We start from the raw sequence: 23,345 nt of genomic DNA on the forward strand, positions 1-23,345 counted from the left end.
ACTTACTCAGGTGTTCTACAGGCCACTCCCCTCACTGGCAATCAGCAAAGAATGTTAGAGCTCCAGGCTTTCAGCCACCTAGGCTGCCCACAGGAAATCAAGACTGATAATGGCCCAGGATACATTGCAAAAACCACTCAGGCTTTCTTAGAAGAATGGGGACTTCGGCACAAAATAGGTATCCCCTGTAACACTACAGGCCAAGCAATTGTTGAAAGAGTTCACCGGACTTTTAAAACATTATTAAACAAACAAAAAAGGAAGAGTTGGGAAACACTCCACAGGAATTTAAACATGCAGGCAATATATACATAAAATTTTTTGAACTGTGATAATAATTTAAAGTTATCCATAGACAAACACTTTGTGCAAAACAGCCCTGCAGGCCCATACCCCTTGGTCTCATACAGAGACCTGTTAGGGGAAGGAAGTTGGGAAGGCCCACTTGAACTACTGACTTGGGGGAAAAAGGTATGCTTATGTTTCCTCTCCAGAAGGACCTTTGGAGCTGCTGGCGAAGAAAGTGAAGCCATATCACAGAAAAGGCTTCCCTGGCCACAAACGACCTCTGCTCCATCAGACTCTCCCAATCAGGACTTCTCTAAGCTGTGTGTCACCCCCCTGGAGTGGAATTCCAGCCAACATTCCTGGGCAGAGATATTCATCATCACCTGCAGGGCACATTCTCGACCAATCTCAGAGGACAGACTGATCAGCTCCAGTCTCAGAGCTCCAGCTGGAGCTCCACCAGCTCAGTGACATCCAATGCCTTACTGAACAGAAAGTGTTCCAGACCCTCCATGATAACCTATAATGATTGAACCCTAAGAACTGGTTTGATGGACTGAATTTATGAGTTGGGTCATGGCAGCCCTTGGGTGCCTCCTTGTCTTAATCCTTATTTGTGCTTTACCATGTATATGGAGGTTGTTTTCTCAAGATCACATTTGGGAACATCAAATAGTAGGTTTCACAGGCTTAACAATTACAATCATGTTCACAAACAAAAAAGGGGGAGACATGGGAACTGCGCTGCCTGGTTTCAAAAGCTGTAACTGCCCCCTCATGACTAAGGCTGAGTGAGAGACCTTGAGACCCAAAGCCACTAAGGAGACAAAGCTTATCTTCCTGGTAGGGGCACTGCCTCTGCCCCCTTTACTTCACCCTGTTTGGTCCTGGGTAGATGACTGGTTAGCCAATGATGGGTAAGATTCTTCAAGAGAGGGATGACCTAAGACAGGCATGGTCACAAGGGGGCCCTCAGGGAAGGATTTGGGGGGCTATCCAAAAAGGGAGTGATGGACCCACCCCCCTCAGCTTTGACATAGTCTGAGTCCTCATTATGTCTGCAAGAAGTCTCCTAATCTCTTGGCTGCCTTACTCCCCCTGCCTGACTTAAGACTGAAACAATGACAGAGGGCAATGCAGCCCTGGGCAGGAATGGGCAGATTCCCTGGGGCAATTAGGCCTAAAAAAGAATGCATAAAATCCTGTGAAACCTACTTTACTAAAAATGCTCTCAATTTTCTGATAATGGTCTGAGCAGGAAATGAGTTTGTTTCCCAAAGTTTGATAGTCATCTAGCTAACTGACCCTGATTCAGAATAAGCCCTCATATTTCTTTGTTAGATTATGTACTATTTGATCCTTACTGCCTCACAATGATGGATGAGCTTTATCTGTATTCCTGTGCAAACTGAACCCAATAAAAGCTCACTGAAGAACAGGCTCTTGGCCCTTCTCCTTTGAGAGATCAGCCACCTTTCCTTCCCAAGCAGATCATATCTTGGTAGACTTATTCTCATCTGTGGTGGCCGGAGCCTCCCCACAGAAAAAGAGGGAAAGAAATAACAATCAGCTGCCTCTTGGAGGTGCTCTGACTGGGGACCAAACCCACAACCCAGGCAGGTATCCTGACCAGGAACTGAACTGGTGATCATGTGCTTTGCAGGATGGCATCAGCCAACTGACTCACATGGGTCAGGGCATGACTACCAGGTTTTTATGTTAGATGAGTGACTCTACTCAGTAATATAGTATGATAAAGTATAACAGCCCTCCAAGATGTTCAGGTCCTAATTCTCTAATCCCCAGAATTTGTGAATCTGTTATTTTACATGAAAAAGGGACTAAGCAGGTCAGTAAATTAAGGGCTCTGAGTTGGGTAGATTATCCTGAATTGTCCAGTAGGCTCAATGCAATCACAAGTATCCTGATATGGGGGGAGCCCGAGGGTAGATTTGACTACAAAAAAAGAAATGTCAGAGTAATGCAGTGTAAGACTCCAGCAGCCACTGCTGCTTTGAAGATGCAGCTACTAAAAGCTAGAAAACGCAAGGAAACATGTTCTCCCCCAGCACCTCCAAAAGGAGCTGACACCTTCACTTCATCCTAGTGAGACCTGTGTCAAACTGCTGACCTACACAACTAAAAGAGAGTGAATTTGCATTGTTTTAAGACATGAAGTTTATGGAGATTTGTTATAGCAGCAACAGGAAATTAACAAAGATAGGTTCAGAATTTGGGATATGATACAAAAAGACTAGTTTTTAAAAAGTTGATTTTTAAGTACCTATGTATGGGACATCCTGGTAAAATTAGTCCATTTTTAAATAGGTGGATATGTGGGTCTGGAGCTTAAGCTGGGGATGTGAAATTAGGAGTCATCAGTATACTAATTGAAACCATTAAAGTAGCTGACATCACCATGAGCAAACACAAAGGACTTAAAGGAATGGAGACCCTTAAAGGAAAGTTGGGAGGAACAGCCTAAAATTAACAGGAAACCAGGACTGTGAGGTACCTAAGGAATTAAAGAAATAAGAAATAAGAATATACTTAAACCAGGGGAGTATGAGGACGATTAATAGAGCCAATTGAAAAAGGGTTGTCAAATTAGGGGCTGAGAGCATCTATTCTATTTGGCAATAAGAGGCCCCAGTATTCTTGACAAACATGTTTCAAAGGAGTGATTGTTAGGACAAGATTTGTTATTGGGGTTGAATAGAAGGGTTGAAGCATGAGTCCAAACTCAATTAATGCTGCTAACTAAAATTTGACTTTCTTCTTTCAAAAGAAAGAAGATAGGATGGTAGCTAGAGAAGGGTTGTGGAAAGTAGTTTTATTATAGATGGGGAAAAATCAAGTAACTATTAATGAAAAAAGGTGATTTTTTTAAGTAAATGCAAAAGCATCAGTTTCTTCATTTGCAAAAGGGAGTTAAAAGATTACTCACTTCAGAGGGTTATTGTAAAGAAGAAGAAAAAATTAGCTTATAAGGAAGACCCAAACCTGAATGGGTAAGTTCTGCTGTCACAGGTGGAGAAAGAGGACCAACTCCAGTGACACCTGGGAGAACCTAACAGCACAGTCACTGAATAACCTAGAACCTAAGGAGCATTCCATCAGCAGAAATTTCATGCAAGTCAGTTCTATTCCAGTAGCCCTCGTAGCTGCACACATCTGCCCTCACATGTTTATGAGAAGACCTAAGGAACTACAAATACCATATAAATTTAAACTATTATTGTGGTCATGGTAATTTCTGAGGCCAGAAATCCAAACATGAAAAGTATATTATAGCAACAAAAACTAACCCATAAAGCACTTTAAAAACTTTCATTTAAACAAATTCTTAGAGTTCTATAAGTACAAACTAAATTTAAACTATTATTGCAGCATTAATTTTCAAAGTCCAGTAGCCCAAATACGACAAAATATGCTATCACAACAAAACTAATCCATCAAACACCTTAAATCCTATCTTTAAACAAGTTCTGTAGAGTTACTAGGACAGAAAAAGAAACACTCACTTTTGTGAATGTTTAAGGGAACTTTAGTGTAAGTTTCCAAAACATACAATTACCTCAGATTTTGATTTCATTATTGATGAAATAGAGGAAGGTAGATAGCTTATAGGTAGTTCATCCCAAGGGCTGTAATTAGACGCCAAGTTTTAATCACTAAAATTGGGTTTGATTTAAAATAAATACTGACTCAAGAGCAATATATTTTATATAATGGTAAAGCCATATTACAAAAAAAATTTAAGGTATTTTACTTACCAAAATGCAGTCCACTTTAGATTGTACAGTTTTGCTGAAAGAAAAACAAAGTTAGGTTAATAAGAATGATATATTTACTACATATCTGAAATATCTCAAAGAGATAGCTATTCAGTCTTCCCTACTATGAAAAAATAATCCAAAACTCATTAAGATCAGGCATTGTATCCTAAAACTGCATTTTTTAAAAATTTAAAAATCTATGTCCCATTCACTGTACTATTCTGAATTCCAAAGCATGATCAGAATGTTTTTCAAATTCACTGCTAGTCAACCTTTGTTACTGCACAGTATTATTTTAACAGATGTTCTGAATAAACAAGTTTTTAATGATATATAAAAGTGTAAATGTATTATTATACTTAGCTATAAGACACAGAGTTTATAATGAATTATGATTTTTACTGTATGCCTACTATTCTGGACAATAACTTGTTTAGCATTTAAGAGGCACAATGGTGTAACATTATCAGTATTTCAAAAGACTTGTTATAGACTCTTTCATGTGTACACACACAAACATATGCTTGCAAAGAATTCCCTAGACATAAAAGTAGTAACAAAGTAATAAATTACAAAGAAAGTAAATATATTTAGAAATAAGTAATGTAAATAAAGCCCATATATATTAACTTACATGAGCTACTAACTATAAGTGAACTATTAAATATAACTGAACTATTGTATACTTGCTTCATTAATACAAATGAAGCCTGTATAAAATAAATGGTCATTTGGATTTTGTTATAATACATTCAAGTAAACATGCAATGAGATTGTCCAAGTCTAGAAATAGTTTCTATAATTTTGAAAAGATGTTAATGTTTAAAGCCACGTAAATGTCAAAAAAGTGGTTATTTGCTTTGATATATAGCTATACAGTAAATAAAAAATCAGCATTTAAATCCCATTTGTTTGCAATCAATAGCCTCAAAACTTTACATCTGTACTCAAATTTCAAATGTAATTTTTTAAAAATACAAAGTATAACTTAATTAAGTACAATTACAAAGTTCAAAATGACTAAAACGAACAAGAGAGGACTTCTGTATAGCTTATTACCCACTAACTGCTAAAGTGTGCTATTTTTCTCTCTGAATAGCTGTTTCCCTCAGATAATACAGTAATTTATAGACAAAGAACTGCTGCCAAAAAGTAATATATCGAGAATCCAACCATTCTCACCACCTGAGTATAAACTACCATCACTTCCTACCTGAAGTGTTAAAATAACCTGGCTAGTTGTCCTGCTTCTATCTTTATTCCACCAACAAAGGGCTATTCTCAACAAAGCTACCAGAGTGACTCTCCGTCCAAACCAGGTTAGTCCTTTGCTCCACAGTCTGTAACACGGCCAACAAAGCCCTGATGGTTCATCCCCCTGCTATCCAACTTCATCTCCTACTAACCTACTCCATTCATTCACAGCTCCTGCTCCACTGGCCTCCATGCTACTTCTCAAGGCAGGAGCAGGGCCTTTGTACTAGTTTTTTCCATCAGCTGCTGACACTCTTCTCCCATATAACTTATTTGTTCACTTTTTTGGCGACTTTGTTTGATGTTATCTTTTACACACAGTTCTTCCCTGCTTTACCCATATAAAATATGGTCACTCTCTATCCCTCTTGCCCTGCTTTACTTTTCATTATTGCACTTTCACCAGTCATTTTACATTTTTATTAATTTATATGCATGTTTACCGGCTATCTCCCTTGACTAGAATTCAAACTCCTTGAGAAGACTGTCTGTTTTGCTCACTGCTGTGTTATCACCTGGCACATGTCCGGTGTCCAATATATGGACATTATATGTCATATGACTATACTGACATTACAGATTGAACTGGGGAAGTTGATTAATAATTTGGATTTATTTTTGTCCTTAAAAAGGTCTTGTAATTTTTCTCATTACCTTTTGTTAGGAAGAGTCCTAGGTAGCTTATAAACACTGTGAATAGTATCTTTTTTCTTATTATAATTCCAGTTGGTCTTCACTGATGTACAGAAAAATTATTAGTTTTCTATGCTGACTTTACACCCAGCAGTCTTCTTAGATGCTTATTAGTTCTAACAGTATGTAGAGTCTCTTGTAGGCAACAATGTCGTAATGAAAATATTTCCCTTCCTTCCCATTCTTTATATCTCTTCCCCCACTCTTTTTTCTTATCTAATTACTCTGGCTAAAATTTCTAGTCTAATGGTGAAGAGCTGCAGTGATAGTTGACATCTTTGTTCTCTTTTCAAGTTTTGTTTCAAAATTCTAATATAATGTACTGGAATACTCCATTTAATTGATGTTTTATAATTTCCTAAAATATCCCTTGAATATTGAATGCTTTGATTCAAAATAATGTTTCAGTATCATAATGCTCTGCTTTGGAAAATGACACAGTTAAGTTATAATAGAGTAACTTTCCCACACATACATACATACCAATTATATACTGTGGACAAAATATAACTAAAAACATGAAGGTGAAAGAGAGTGAACAAAAGCAGGTAACAAGTAGAGGGAATTCATCCTTGAAACAAAGGAACTATACGCTTCATAAGAACTGTATTTATAAGACTGTTGCCTGAGAGCACGTATCTGCCCTTGCAGGAACGATCACTCAATACTGAAGCAAAAGTCTGCTGTCTTGCCAGCAGAGGAGCGAGAGGACAGAATCTGGGGCTGCCAGAGCCACTGTGAAGTGAGAGATGGAATCCCAGAAAGGGAGGTGCCACAAAATTTCTGTGCAAACTATGCCCAAATATTTGGATGACCTATGTCTGGAGAAGACTCCAAGGTTTCAAACAAAAAGCAACAGCCTGAAGGTGGAAAGATCTGAGTTGAGCCTTCTGCTGCTCCAGTCATATTAACTATCTACCAGAATAATAACAACCAAAAACAATACTCATCAGAGAAATAGAACAGAATCGACAGTCTATAATGTATCACCCACAATGCCCATTACACAAGCAAAAGAATGAATTACATAATCTACCAGAATGAGTAAACAGAAAAAGGGAACACTGAGTCAAGAATAAAGAACAAACAAACAAACAAATGGTTCAGAAACCCCAAACTAAATGATCTACACAAGGATTTCAGAGGAGGTATTATAAATATGTTCAAGTATTTAAAGGAAAATATGATCATGTTAAATGCATGCATGGAAGAAATCTCAGCTAAGAAATAGGAGCTATGAAAAAAAGGAAATTCTAAAATTAAAAAGTATATATGAAATGAAAAAAAAACACCACTGAGATACCTTAACAGAAAATCAGATATAGTAGGAAAAGGTCACTAAACTGAAAATCAATATAGCTAACCGAATCTAAAGAAGAGAAAGATTTTCAAAATAATAAACAGAGCTTCAGAAACTGGTAATATAATATCAGGTAGTCAAGTTATGTACAACTGGAGAGGAGATAATGAGACAGAAAAGTATATGATAAATGGCCAAATTTCCCCAAATTTTATAAAACACACAAACTTACATACTTAAAAAGCTCAAGCAAACTTCATGCAAGATAATTAAAAAAACCACACAAAGTTCCATCATCGTTGAAGGGATAAAAAAACACAAAAATGAAAAGCAAATCTTAAGGCAGCCAGAGCAAAGAAACATTGTACGCTGTGAAAAGGTGATATGAATAAATGATAGCTATTTAGTCAACAGATTTGCAAAAGAGGCATCAAAGCAGTTCAGGCCATAAAGGAAAATCTGTCCAGCAAAGGCTGATGGAGTGGGGTGTCTGGATATACCTATAAACAAATGAACATACTTCAATCTACAGAAACACTTGAGTTGGATCACAAAATTAATGATAAGAGCTTAAACTATAAAGTGCCTAAAAGAAATCTTAGAAGAATATCATGACTTGGGAATAAACAAAGGTGTCTTAGGGTACAAAAGCAGTAATAATTTTTAAAAAAGAAATAAATCAGCCTCTGTCAAAATGAAAACCAACTTCTGTTCATCAAGACATTGTAAGAAAATAAGCCACTAACCAAAAGAAAATATTTGTAAAACATATATCTGATAAAAGACTTATGTCCAGAATACATAATGAATTCCTACAACTGTGGACTCTAGGAAGACAACCTACCAAGAAGGTAGGCTATCTGGACTCAAATTTAAAGGCACAGCCTAGCAGCCTTTTCTAAACAGGGGCCTCTCATGCAAACCACACTTCTGGGAGAAGCTTCTATTAAGCTGCCTGCCTCCCATGGTTTGTTTCTGCCATCTGAGCCAGCTCTTATAAAGGAATTCCTATTTCTCTATTTAAACCAGTAGAACTGAGGCCTTCCCTGTCCAATCAGAGTTGTGCAACTATATCCACCACTAGCATCTTCACCCAACAATGAGAAAGGCTCCATTCTGACCAATCAGGATAGTGTTTTTTGGACCAAACTGCGAGGATTTGGAGTCCTCACTGGCATGAGGACCGACAAATCAGGGACCATGGTAGGGGCCTCTGTGTATATAAGTCAGCTCTCCTCTGGCTCAGGGAGCACACTTTCCTGTTCCATCAGTTCACAGAATAATAAAGACTGGTAGCCCAATTAATAAATGAGCAAACAGCTGGAATAGATAATTCATAAAGAAAAAAAATGTACAAATGTCCAGGGATAATTCACCAAAAAAAGGATGTAAATGTCCAATAGGTACATGAAAAGTTGTTCAACATCATTAGTCATCAAGGAAACATAAATCAGAATTTTAATGATATACTATTATATATACTCAATAGGATGGCTGAAATGAAAAACACTGAAAACACCAAAAGTTGAGAAGAATTTGGAGCAACCACCACTGTCATACATTTCTGGGGGAAAGGAAATGCAAAAGGTAAAACTGCTTTAGAAAAATTTAGTAGTTAGGACATGTCTGGGTAGCTCAATTAGGGTGTTGTCCTGATATGCCAAGGTTGTAGGTTCAAACCTTGGTCAGAGCACATACAAGAATGAGCCAATGAATATATAAGTGGAACACCAAATCGATGTCTCTTTCTCTCTCACTTCCTCGAACAAATCAATAAAAAAAATTAGGAGTTAAATATAAACCTATCTATAACACCACAGTTCTATTCCTACATATTTATGCAAAAGAAATGATGACACTATGTGTTCCCAAAACAGACTTGTACAAGAATGTCACAAAATCTTTAATCTTTAATCTTTAGTCCTAAACTAGAAACAATTGAACAGCAGTCCATATAGAAATGGTTAATGTGTTATATTCATAGAATGAAACACTAAGCAATTAAAAAAAAGAAAACCTCTGATACACAGAATATGGATGAGTCTAGTGTATATTATACTAAGCCAAAGATACTACCAAGAAAAATTCATTCTGTACAATTCCATTTATGTGAACTTCTAGAACAGGTAACATTAATCTGTGATAAAAGAAAAACGAGAAATAGTGGCTGCCTCAAGATGGGATGGGGGGGATTATGAAAAACCATGTTCGGCCTCTGTAACACACTGCTCCATTTCCTGTTTTCAGAAAAGAATGACTTTGTCCTCCAGCTGCTGAAGTGATTTTGGCAAAGCCCTCAGTTGTCAGCCCCCTACTGGGATCGCGTATGCTGGAGAAAACTTCACTTCCTAAGGTCACATTCTCTTTCAGAGACAGCCCACATCCAGAGGCTGATCAATGGGGGCCCAAAGGCCTGTAGTTGTCTAGACTAAGGACAACTCTGATGGGTCATTCCAGCTTCAGAACTTTCCAGCATTGCAGCTTCACTTTCTCTCTGCTTCCTTCCTGTCCATTCCTTCCATAGAAGTGAATCTCAAGAGCATTCCCTAACAAAGTAGGTCTTAAAATATGATTCCTGGACTAGCGTTACCTGGGATTAGTTAGAAAGGCAAATTTGTAGGCCCCACCCCAGATCTACTGAATCAGAAAAGCAGAAGCCCTATCCACCTGCAAAGAACTTCTTATCAGCTTTTTGTACCTCTCTCTAAAATATATTAAGATGGGTATACAATCAAGAAAAAACATTCTCCTGAAAAAGGGGGTTCATATCCCCTACTCGGAATAAGAAAAAAATTAATACGAAAGTAAAACAGAAAAATTAGATACTATATACATAGATATATGTGTATATATTATGAAGCCTGTCGTGGAGTTATCCAGCCATGTAATATTAGAGATGTTTACTGAAGAAGATAGAAGAGACATTGTTGTACACAGGACAATGACACCTCAGTCCCCTTTCAAAGTAAGTACCTTGGGACCTCACACAGTTCTTCCAATCGCTATCAGCTGCCCCACTGTATTTTCCTGAATCTCATGATGATCTGAAATTTCTTCCCTTTCAAAGGTGATTTTACTTTTGGGAAATGCCGGAAGTTACAGGGCACCAAATCTGGGCTGTAGCAGGGCTGAATCACCTGGGTGATTTGATGTTTTGCAAAAAAACACTGCATGAGACGTGATGAATGAGCGGGTGCACTGTCATGATGAAGTTCCCCATTACCAGTTGCCCATAGCTTTGGCCCTCTGAATCATCCAAATAGTTTCCAAAAAGGAATGTACAAACTTAATGCAAAATTTGATGGAGATTTATTACTCTACTCACTCAAGTCATTTTGAATGTGATGGCCACACAGCACACATGCTCACTCAACAGCTTCTACCGCCCCCATTGACTAGTACAGTGAAGTTGCCATTGGTCACGCATGAGCATTCCCAGTCCACTCTCCTTGGCTGCCAGGATACATCAATATTGCACAAACCATTCTCATTATAGTAACAGCGGCTGAAGTTTTTCTGGACAGACCTTTACCAAGCTCTCTTTGAGGAGAGCTAAAAAGTGATGTCTTAGAAATTAAAACTACTGGGCTGGATGTTTTTTTGTTTGCCCTTCCAGATCCAACTCCCACTCTTTGCAATAACCAAGGAGACTGGCCTTTATGCATTGTATCTGTATGGCTCCTTTCCCCTCCAATAAGGGCCAATATTAGTCACTACAAGGAGATAAGGGAGTGAAAGAAAGGGTGGGAGGTATTTATTCCACTTTGTTTCTCTCTGACAGGCAATGAGCTAGTAGCTGGGGAACTGTGGTTCTTCTTAGCAATTCTTTTAAGACTTTTCAAAAGTTGAAATCAAATTAAACATATACAAATTTAAATTGAAATATTTCAAAGTTATCAAAGAAGATATGGGTTACATGTGAATATATATGGAATTAGCTTCTATCTTCACCATTACTCTGAGTAGCTACATTTAAGAAAAGTTTCCAGTAGCAAGAAAAATACACAAAAAAATATACTCACACTACTCAGTAATGAAGGACAGATGCACAGCCTGCACTTTTTAACAAGGTGGAGTCATAGGTAAAAACGGCTTGCATCCTCATACAACCACATCAAAATTACAACTAAATTACAGAACAACCATCACTCAGAATGGTCAGAAATCGAGTTGAATAGAAGTCTGACAAGTATGGAATTAAAGAAACCACGTCCATCCAGACTGGTAGGAGGAGCAAAGACGCAGGATGGGTTGGTACAATACCCATGAGTAGTGGATAAAAACTTTACAGAGCTATCTCTGGAGCAAAAGGGCCCCCAGCCCAGGGCTCCTGTGCCAGGAAGATAAGCCCTCATAACTTCTGGTTGCAAAACCAACGGGTATTGAGCCTGTGGAAGAAACTTCTAGAGCTCCAAGCAGTTTCTCTTAAAGGACCCACACCCAGACACTCAGATTCACTCTGTCTGAGCTACAGCACTCACACAGCAGCTTGAAAGGCACCAGGGGCATAAGGTAAAGAACTGAACTGTCTGGCATCAAAGCAACAGCTGGGGGATAGCTTCCTCCCAGACAGAAGGGTGGGCAGAGGCCACTGTCTCATTTCTGAACCCACCCCCCAAAGAGCCACAGATCAGCAGACTGATTGATGCCTTATCTGAGACTCCATCAACCTGGCTAACACTGCTTGCCCGGCCCTGGAGATCCCCCTGAGGCTCTGCCCTACCCAACTTAAGAGCCTACTCAAGTTGTTATCAGTGAATTTTCTGTATGAATGCCTGCTTTTCTTGGCTCATGCTTCACAACTTCCTAAATCCCCTCAAACAAGAAAAAGCAGGCCACTGCAAGACCCCAGCCCCAGTATCTGCTAGATTGCCCCAGGCACAGCACTAAACAGCCTAGATCCACAGCTTGGCTTCACCTGGGAATCTCCAGGCCCAGCACAAGCAGCATGCATCTGCAGTTCATGCAGGGTGGCCCTGGAAAAAACACAGGTGGGGGCTGCAATGGCCTGCACAATCAGTGGACAGCTACAGACCACTTTGAAGCACCACCACCCAGTCCCTAAACGCTGATCCTCCATGGAGGGTGGGGGTTGATGGTCAGTGGTCACAGTCCTTACAGCTGACTGGCCTGGGTAAATTCCTCCAACTGACCAGCCAACAGCAATCAGATCTCAACTACAAGGAGGGAGGAGTTGTATTCAGCCTGCATGAAGGGTGCACCTCGAGTACCCAGCTTGGGTGACAGGGCAAGCTGTGCCACTGGACCCTACAGGACACCTACTACAACAGGCCACACTACCAAGACTCTGAGTCAAAGCAGCTCTACCTAATACATAGGCAAACACAGGGAGGCTGCCAAAACAAGGAGACAAAGAAACATGGCCCAAATGAAAGAACAGATCAAAACTCGAGAAAAAGAATGGAATGAAATGAAATGGAGATAAGCAATCTATCAGATGCAGAGTTCAAAACATTGGTTATAAGGAAGCTCAAGGAACTTAGTGAGGACCTCAACAGCATAAAAATGATCCAGTCAGAAACGAAGGACACACTAATTGAAACAAAGAACAATATGCAGGGAATCAAGAGTAGAGCAGATGAAGCCAAGAACCAAGTCAATGATGTGGTATATAAGAGAGCAGAAAACAACCAATCAGAACAGGAAGGAAAAAGAATTTTTAAAGAATGAGGGTAGTGTGAGAAGATTGTGGAACAACTTCAAGCATTCCAACATTCACATCACAGGGGTTCTGGAAGGAGAAGATAAAGGGCAAGAAACTGGAAATTTATTTGAAAAAATAACAAAAGAAAACTTCCTTAATTTAGTGAAGGAACAGACATGCAAGTCCAGGAGGCAGAGTATCCCAAACAAGATGGGTGCAAAAAAGAGGCCCACCCTAAGACATATTAGAATTAAAATGCCAAAGGTTAAAAATAAAGAGAGAATCTTAAAAGCAGCAAGAGAAAAGAAGTTAGTAACCCACAGGGGAGTTCCCATAAGATTGTCAGCTCATTTCTCAAAAGAAACTTTGCAGGCTAGAAAGGATGGGCAAGAAATATTCAGTCATGAAAAACAGGGACCTACAGCCAAGATTGCTCTACCCAGCAAAGCCATCATTTAGAATCAAAGGGCAAATAAAGAGCTTCCCAGACAAGAAAAAGCTAAAGGAGTTCATCATCACCAAACCATTATTATATGAAATGTTAAAGGGACCTATATAAGAAAAATAAAATAAAAACTATGAACAATAAAATGGAAATAAATATGTATCTATCAACAATTGAATCTAAAAAACAAACTAAGCAAACAAGAAAGGAGACAGAATCATGGATATGGAGAGCGTTTTGATGTTTGCCAGATGGAAGGGGGACAGGATATGGGTGAAGAGGTAAGGGAATTAAGAAGTACAAATAGTTAGGTATAAATTAGCCATGGGGATATAAAGTACACTATAGAAAATGGAGTAGGCAAAGAATTTATATGTATGACCAATGGACATGAACAAAGGTGTGGGGACTGTTGAGGGAGTGGGGGATGCTGGGTGGAGGGGGATAAAGGAGGAAGAAAATTGAGACAACTATAATAGCATAATTAATAAAATATAATTTAAAAAATGGCAGGTATTTGATTTTTAAAAGTTCTTCATTCTCTTTGAATAAATTTATTTTGTTAATCTTATCTACAAATAACATGTTCAAATAACAGTGTACATTGAACTTTAATATTTTTCTAAGATTTTTTAAATTTTCTAAATTGTTGATAAACTTACATTTGATATACATTACATGTTTGTTCTCAGTGTTTCTTAAATCACTATTTTTATAAAAAATTTTAATAGCATCAATCTGCTATTTTGATATGAGATAAAAATATTGTATCATAATTTTGCTGTGGTTTATGGAACATGCTAATTATTCTTCTAAATCTTCCAGTTCAAGCTTCTGCATATCAATTCAAATCATCCAATATTATAAAGTAAACCTTAATCCTAGGAAAAAGGGGAAAACATACCCATAAGGAGAACACATAGAACAATTTAAAGAATAAAGTCTGAGAAAGCATATTTTGTTTTCCCTAAATCAAATTACAGAGTGAAGCTGGGGAAAAACATTTTTACTAAGTGGGCCTATATAAGACAGACAGTGCATTTAGGACACATGTGTTTAAAAAAAAAACAACAACAAAAACATTTATTCTAAGCCTACTTTACCTTAAAGAAACACTACACTAAACACCATGTTAATATCTTCCTTCTTCAGAGTTAAACATAATACAAGAAAATAAATTAGCAGTCTTGGGTCACACATACTTATTATGTAATACATTGTAAGTAAAAATATGCCTAAAAGAACATTTAGGGACTTTGCTGCTAGGAACATTTCAGAACCTATGTCTCTCTGCATCAACAAATTGCTTAACAATTATTTGTTTAGTGGGGGGTAAATGCAGACAACTGTACTTGAACAATAAAATAATTTTTAAAAATACCTGTTTATTGCAGATAATATCATTCTAAAACAATCCTGCTCATCCCTTCCAATACTGGGCTTGGCCTCTAATCCAAAACTTCAATACTATTTCCATATTTATTTGGATTCTCCAAGTCTGAGTTCAGAGTGACTCATAATCTATATATATTTGATTCAAAATTCCTGAATCTAGGAATTCCTGAATTCCTCTATTTCTGCAGAAATAGAGATCTGTGAATACTAGATAGTAATCTTCACCCACAAAAAATCTTGAGGTAGGGGAGGTACAGTGTAATACAGCAAATGTAAAAAGTTCTTGCATTGTAGCCTTGCCAGAACAAATCAAACTCTCCCATAAAATAATAAATTCCATTAAAAATCTATTAACTTCAGATCTTCTTTGTGGATTATGACTCAGCTGATAGTCCATCATAGCAAAACACATTTTTACCTTATCTTTGTCTGTAACAAATGGGAAGCAGTTACTTTTAGTTTGCTCGAATGAGAACAAAGTTTTACATTTATAAAAATAACTTTAGTAACAGCGATTAATTCCATAAAAACTAAAGGGGATAACCAAAAAACTATGAAAAGGAAAATAGAAACTACCCTGAATCCCCCATCTGGACATTTTGGTTTATTTACTTAGTATGCTGTCTTAAATAGAATTAGCATTTGCCCTGGCTGGTGCGGCTCAGTGGACTGAGCGCCAGTCTGAACCAACAGGTGCAGGTTCGACTCCCAGTCAGAGCACATGCCTGGGTTGGGGGCATGTGAGAGGCAACATATCAATGTTTATCTCCATCTCTTTCTGCCTCCCTTCTCTTTCTAAAAATAGAAAAATAAAATCTTAAAAAATAATTCATATCTGTTGGTGATAATGCGGAGGAACCAAAATCGTTGTATACTCTGGTAGTAATGTTAGATGATATATAGCTGCTGTGGAAACACTGTTTGGTGTTTTCTCAAAAAGTTAAACACAGAATTACATGACCCAGCAATTCTACTCCTAGGTACATAGACCCAAAGAAATAAAAATAGGTATTATTAACAAAACTTGTATATAAATATTCATAGATGCACTTACTCACAAGAGCCAAAGAAGTGGAAATGACCCAAATGTGTCAATGAAACGGATAAACAAAAGGTGGTATATCAATACAATAGAATATTATTTTCAGCCACAAAAAGGAATGCAGTACTGATACATGCTAACACATGAATGAAAATAAAAAATGTGCTAAGAGAAGGCAGGCGCAAAAGATCACTTAATGTGCTTCCATGTGCATGAAATATCCAGAATATCTACATCCACAGAGATGGAAAACATGGTAGTTGCCAGGGGCTGAGGGCAGAGGAGAATGGGGAGTGACTGCTTAATGCACATGGAGTTTCATTTTGGGGTGGTTAAATATTACAGAATTAGACAGAGATGATGGTTATACAACATTGTGAATGTACTAAATGCCATTGAATCGCACACTTAAGTGGTTGATTTTATGTTATATAAATTTTACCTCAATGATAAGCAAGCGTGATCATAAAACTAAAATTTCATTTTGATACTACCAGTGCCTACTGAACAAAGCATCAATTGTTCCTTTTTATAACTCAAAATGCCTTTAAAATAGTCACTGTTCAGTTTTTGCCTGTTCTTAATGTTTTTGAACATTCTTTACTATACCCAGCACAATGTTCCACAAATGAGTCATATCAAAAGTGAACCTGCTTTTCCCACAAGGTTATTGTAAGTGTTAACTTTATCATAAAACTCATTTTGTTGCTCTGAACATTGAAACTAATTTCAACTAAAATGAACTCTACCACCAGGTAACTTCCCTACTATTCAATTGTTGATATTAAGATTAAACTTTCAACTTAGTGACATCCATTCATTAAGCTATTCTTTTCTATTATTATTTTAAAATAACAAAGTTGCGAGTGTATAGATAAGTTATACAGAATAATATAACAAATACGAATATTTCGCTTTTTGTCCCTTAAGGAAATCTTAACGGAAAAACTGAAGCCCCTATGGACCCTTTCACAATCCCATTTCACTCTTTTTTTAAGTTGTCATTTTCCATTCCCATGAATGTTTATAATTTTACTACAAGTTTGAGTATTTCCATAAGCAACATAAAGCAGTTTTGTTTTCTTTATAGACATGAAGTCAGGATGCATATACATTCTTTTTTCCTTTTACTTAACAGGCTTTAGAAGAGGTGTGTTTGCCAGAGCTTGCTGTGGTACTTTGTCAGGACAAGCCTGGCAGATAATACACCTATCATTCCATTATTTGAACATACCACTTTTTACTCACACATGCTTTCACTGAGGGACTCTTAATGGCGTTGCCAGCTCTATACTGTAATACATAATATTGCAACCAACACCTGGCACATGGATCTGGCTATATACCATTGTGAGACTTTTTCTCAGACAGACATACACAAACATACACACACACAAGCCTTGCAGGGGAATTCTGGTACGTGGATCTTCAACTATTATTGCTAAATTGCTTTTCAAAGTACACTCCATCGACTGTGTATGAGAATGACTTTTTCCTATTCTCTCTAAAATCTGGTCATGACAGACTTTTCCCATCCTGGTGTGGGTGAAATATTTTGTTTTAATATGCATTCCTCTATTAGTGAACATCTTTACATGCTCACTGACCACTAAACTTTCTTCTGTGAACTGCCTAATAGTATCTTTACTCATTTTTCTACTTGGTTGTTTGCCTTTTTTAATATTACTATTACTTTATTCACTTTTGGGAGTTCTCTTTACACTCTGGATCCTAATTATTTGAATTACAAACATCTTCTCCCCACCTGCAACTTGTTTTCCTATTCATGGTATTCACTGCTTTACAGAAAGCTTTTATTTTAATATAGTTAAATCTATTAACATTTTTCTTTATAAGAGGTGCTTTTGATGTCGTTTTAAAAAATTCTTCCTTTTCATTATGTCACAGATTTACGTCCTTCTAAATGTTAGATTTTTACATCTGGGGTTGAATTTCTCTGGATTTTATGTGTGAAGTTTTTTTCCTTCCTTAGATAGGTAACTAAAGGTGCCAGAGGTTCATCCTTTCCCTTGTGAACAAGGTCTACATCTTGTTAACCTGTTTCCTATATCTTGCACTTTCTCTGGTACACATTAGGCAATACAATTTGTGATCAATAAAAAAAGGGATAGAAGGAAGAGAAGGGAGAGAAAGGGAAGAAGCAAGGTAGAAACGAGAGTGTGGGAAAAAGTATTCAGATCTTGGTCCTTGGTGCAAATTACGGTTAATATTTATATCAGAACCAAGTAAGACAAAGGGTATGAAGCAGATTCAGGGGTAGACAAGAGGAAGATGGGCCTTCCAGAACTCTGGAGTGCTGGAGGCAAAGATAGTGCTCATGTACAACTGGGTACTGAGTCTGCTTTCTCCTTCCCAGGATGGAAATATGGCCTTGTTGGTGCTGGACTGGTTCAAAAATCCAAAAAACTGTGACATTTTTTGGTAAGTATCACTTGATTATTACAGTTGTTTTTATAGAATGTTCACGAAAGCTTAGGTATAAAAGGCCAAGATACAGCAAGAATTTGATACAGCAACACTAGCTGAATTCTCCCTGAAACAAAGGTGCTATATGTACTACAGGAAACCTAGAATGATCAAAAGAGCTGTTTAAAGACATACCCATTTATTACTATTGAAAATAGTTACCTGACTTACATATCCTTAACTGAATAATCCAGGAACCTACAACAGGTGGGTGGATAATCTCTTCCAACCAGCTCTAACTTGAAGGTCAAATAGAAAGGGAGGGGCAAGGGTGCACGACAGAAAACAACAGTGGAGTGGGACCTAGAATGACTTTGCCTCAGTGGCCCTCAACAGAAAAACCAGCTGCCTAGAGCAATCTTATGAAAGAAATCATTACAGTCGAGGAAGTATGTCTCGTAAGAGTATAAGGAGGCTTAGCATCATGCACCTATACAACAACCTATGAAATATTCTTTCCAAAACAGTGAAACATGTCTACATACTGAACCATATCTACATCTAACTACTAATATGTAAGTAATAGAGGGGAAGAAAATGATAGCACTGTTAGAATGAAGTCAACAAAACCCAGACTGTGGGAAACTCCAAAGGATAAATGATCCAGTTTCTTCAAAAATAAAAAAAATAAAAAACTCCAAGAAAAAAATTTAGACCTACAGATTAAGAGAGATTAACCAATAGCAATGTATGGATACTGATTCAAATTAACTGCAAAGAAAACTAAACAAAATGAGATGTGCAAATTTGAGCACTGACTGTATGCTTGCTAGTATTACAGAATTCCTATATTTTTTGGTGAATTAATCATACAACTATTTATTTACATATGAAATAATATGATGCCTGGGATTTCCTTCAAAATAACCAATGGGGGGGTTGTATATGGAGTTACATATAAATAAGATTAAGAGACTAGTTGTTGAAACTGAATAATAAGAACATGAGGACCCAACGAAATCTCCCCTTTTGTATACACTTGAAATTTTTCAAAATGAAAAGTTTAGGAAAGGGAGGTTCTTAGAAGATCCTTTTTAAAAGAAAAGCACATCAACCATGTAGATCCTACAAAGAGGCTAGTTTAAGACCTAAAAATCTTCTGACGTCGATTAAAAATATGAAGGACTTAAACTCTGTAAGACTATATAGAAAACTAAGGATTACAGATTCACCCACTATAACTAATAACTACTGAGTTACTGTTAGTCAATGTTTCCTAAACAGCCACTGAGTGATACTGAAAGAGTATGTTATTGCTGGTTGCTCCAAATGCTGAACCTTACCACTAAATCTGTACTTTGGGGAGGCAAAGGTACTAAACAAATTTTGCTGTTCTCTTTGGTCTAAATCTTCTTGCCCATTTCTTTTTCAATGCACACAGGTTGTTCACGTTCATAATAAAAATTCAAAGAGTCAATAAAATTCAAATGTGCAATGGAATACTAGGAAGGAATTTGCTCATACAAATTGTTGCAAGTTAGAAAGAACCCTTCAAAATTTATCTAGTAAGACACTCCTTGGTATGTGTAGCAAAACAAACAAACAAACAAAAAACTCCATATGGTTTTTTAAAAAAAGAATTCTGATTCTCCCACTACTAGCTATATGCCTACTAGTTACTCAGATGAACTGTTTTCTTCAGGTATATGACACCTGCTCCAAAGTTTTTTGTGAAAATCAAACAAGATGATTTATCTCAAGGCCATATGGCAATAACAAGCAAGTAATAGATGCTTAGTGTAAATGTTAAGTAAAACCAAATCTAGTCTTATCCTTTCATTTACAGTAAGGAAACTGAGAATCAAAAAGGTAAACGATTTGTCCAAGGTCATATGTTAATTTTTATTTGGTCCCATTTATGTAACAATGCCACTATTATACTTGATACTAATGCCTCTATTTGACACTGGGTTTTTAATTAAGAAAAAAATTGTGCCCTGGTTTCATTCTTTTGGAACTTTCGTCTCCAAAAAAATATTAGATATTGCCAGTCAGTGAGCCAGATAAAGGTTCTGGCTAGTTCCCAAGTCATACACTCTGCTGGGCTTCATTGCCCTCTAGTGCTACTCTGTAGAGGCAGCCTCGGGTTTCTAACAGGCAGATTTACCTGGTGCACAGAACAAGTAACAATGCCCACAAAAATAATGAAATGAAACATGAGGTAGGTGCACACACACAGAGACCCATCTATAAGGATGCCCCTTTTCTTTGGGAAATGAGGTTTTGAGGTTTTACTTACTTTTCAAACTTGAAAAAAGCTTCTTACACATCTTGTTCTTGTTTGAATTTATGCAAACATATAAAACTTAAAAAAAAAACAAACTAAAACACAGAGCAAGATAGAATCATAAGGATAGCCCAGTGGGGATCATTCTTCTTCTTCCCCTACTGCATTGCTTCAGAACCATAAAGGCATGAAGCTTAGTATCTACCTCCTTTTGTAGGTTACGAGAAAGCTGGGTCAGCGATAAGGCAGATCTCTAAACTGAATAAAACGTGGGAATCAATATAAGTGTCCTCTTATTGGGCGGGGGATGTACCTTAGGTGTCACCAACAGACTTGTAATAACATAATGTTGTCTTTTTAAACTGAAAAGCATTAAACCAACCTATGGTGTTTATCATTAATGATTAACTGAGATTCTCAAGGAAGGAAACCAAAATGGGAATGGCTATAGAGGATCGAAGTTAAACCACAATTTCTTCTAAGACGGCAGACTCAGGTAATGACGCTTGATTGGAAACTATGTTAATGTCTCATGTAAACTGCTATAAGAATAATTCTTAAAATTCTTCAAATGGAAGTTGAAATCGCCCATGTGTATACTGCCACAATCTTGAGACATGACTTGCTATTTTTTTCCAGACTTTGTTTAGACACTACAGGAAAGCTTCAGTATCCTAATTATCTCCCCAAAAAACTAAGTTTGATACCCTATTGTCCTCTGTTTAATCCCCAGAATCATAGGACTTTTGTCATAACATCAGGTGACACATAGGAAAATAAATTTCATAGTTAATATTAAAACTCTCTCCCCCAAAGCACTAAAAGAACCAATAGTGGAGAGCGTGATCTAAAAATATTATTCCAATCTATGAAGTAGAAAACTATCTAAGGAGACTAAATAATACTCAATGTTCAAATGATGCTTTAGAGAAAAAGATACCAAGGCTGACATATTTTAAAGGTAGAACAGTTATCAGTGGAAATAGGTAAAATAATTTATAAATGATATAATTTGAGAGTACTAGATTTTTTATCTTTCTTCCTGTGCCTAAAGCATAATTCTACATATGAAGCTCTGAGGATAATCTCTTCTTGGGTTACTTCAAAGACACTTACCGAATAAAGGATCATTTGATCTTAGATGAAAGTTTTCAAAACATAAATAAAAACAGAGATCTCACCTGGGGCAGAAAGCTTTACAAAAACCTAAATAATAAGGTTCAGTCTCTGACACCTGTCAGTTTATGGGAAAAGTCTATTATTTTCACTGTCCGACTGAAATACAAGGTAAGCCACATAAGTAATCTTATGTTATCTAATAATCATATTAAGTAGTAAAAAGCAATGAAATTAATTATAATGAAAATATTTTATTATGAACACATCAAAAATATTACCACTTTACTATATAGTCAATATAAAATGTTAAAATATTTTAACTTTTAATAATTGTATTGATTTGAGAGAGAGAGAAGTGGAGAGAGAGAAAAAGAGAGAAACATCTATCTGTTGTTCCGCCCATTCATGAATTCATTGGTTGGTCCTTGTATGTGCTCTTGTATGTTTGACCAGGGATCAAACACAAAACCTTGGCATATTCGGATGATGTTCTAACCATTTGAGCTACCCTATCCAGCCAGGGCCTGAAATATTCTAGATCCTTTCTTCAATAATGTCTTTGAAATTCAGTATGTCATTTTATACTTAACCACACATCTCGGTATGATTTAACCCCAGCCACAAGTAGCTGGTGGCTAGCGTACAGGTCTGTGGCATAGTACCTATCATGGGTGATACTTAAAAGAATGTAAGGAAGTTGGATGACTGATTTAGAGTTCAGCATGCAGAGACAAAGCAGGTTATCATCTATTCTTTAATCATAGGACATACTCCCTAAAAAGTATATAAAACTGTCATTCTCTCGGGTAGACTGCCTTCAATCATGAGACATACGGAGTTAAGTCCTTTCTAGATTTTACAAGGACAGCCTAGTGACCAGCATCCCAGTATGTCCTGCACCCCACTCACAAAAAGTCACTAAGCTAATATGTCCTAGAGTCTTTCACTTAAAGCCAAGAATCACAGGCAAAGATGACAACGCATTTGTATGTTACTGTCAGCAAGGGATTATATCATAACACAGGCAAAAGATAGTTGTCAAGTATAAAGGAGTATGAAAATGTTAGAAACCAGCCACTTGGAACATAAGAACATCTGGAACAGAGAACTGCAAAGTTAAGTGTCTATACATTAGGGCCTAGAGATCATTTTGTGGAGGACTGTTTCTCCCAATAAAAATAGGTATCCCATGGGATAAGTAGCCAATATTCAAGTAAAGTTAGAAATTGCTGAGTTAAATAAAATTAAACATATGCTAATGTCCCTATAATAGAGAACTATTTATAGACCTTAGTGTGCTTTTATGCACTGTGTCCATTTAGAGTAAGTTAGAAAGGGGGCTATAGTTTCCAGCATTTCCCGACCAATTCAGTACCGTTTATTCTCAGGGATCATCTTCAGGAACTAGTATCCCAGGTCCAAAAATCACAATCTAGAAGCACACGTAGGACTCCTCCTATAATCACAGGAAAAACCAATGCTAGGGTACTGGTAAGGGCTTTAAGAAAAAGAGTATACTGCTGGGCAAGGGTGTAGTTCCTAACACTCTAACACAGACTCCAAATTATCAGGAACACCTTTTTAATGTGGTCAAATATAAAAGGTCTGTCTGCAGAGCTATAATGCCCACCCTATTCCTACACTCAATAAC

The 23,345-nt window shown here is 37.1% G+C and overlaps 1 protein-coding gene across 3 annotated transcripts in view; it reads right to left on the reverse strand.

Annotated features, from left to right (window-relative positions):
* RFX7 (regulatory factor X7) overlaps positions 1-23,345 on the reverse strand; it is a 114,302-nt gene that overhangs the window by 53,875 nt on the left and 37,082 nt on the right. For all 3 annotated transcript variants that reach the window (XM_037053952.1, XM_037053951.1, XM_037053950.1), the window contains exon 3: positions 4,065-4,098. In XM_037053952.1, coding sequence (XP_036909847.1) covers positions 4,065-4,098 — 34 coding nt within the window. The remainder of the gene's footprint in view (positions 1-4,064; positions 4,099-23,345) is intronic.

This window comes from Sturnira hondurensis, unplaced genomic scaffold, assembly GCF_014824575.4.
Source record: "Sturnira hondurensis isolate 20B ecotype Veracruz unplaced genomic scaffold, ASM1482457v3 Scaffold0008196, whole genome shotgun sequence".
NCBI lineage: Eukaryota > Metazoa > Chordata > Mammalia > Chiroptera > Phyllostomidae > Sturnira > Sturnira hondurensis.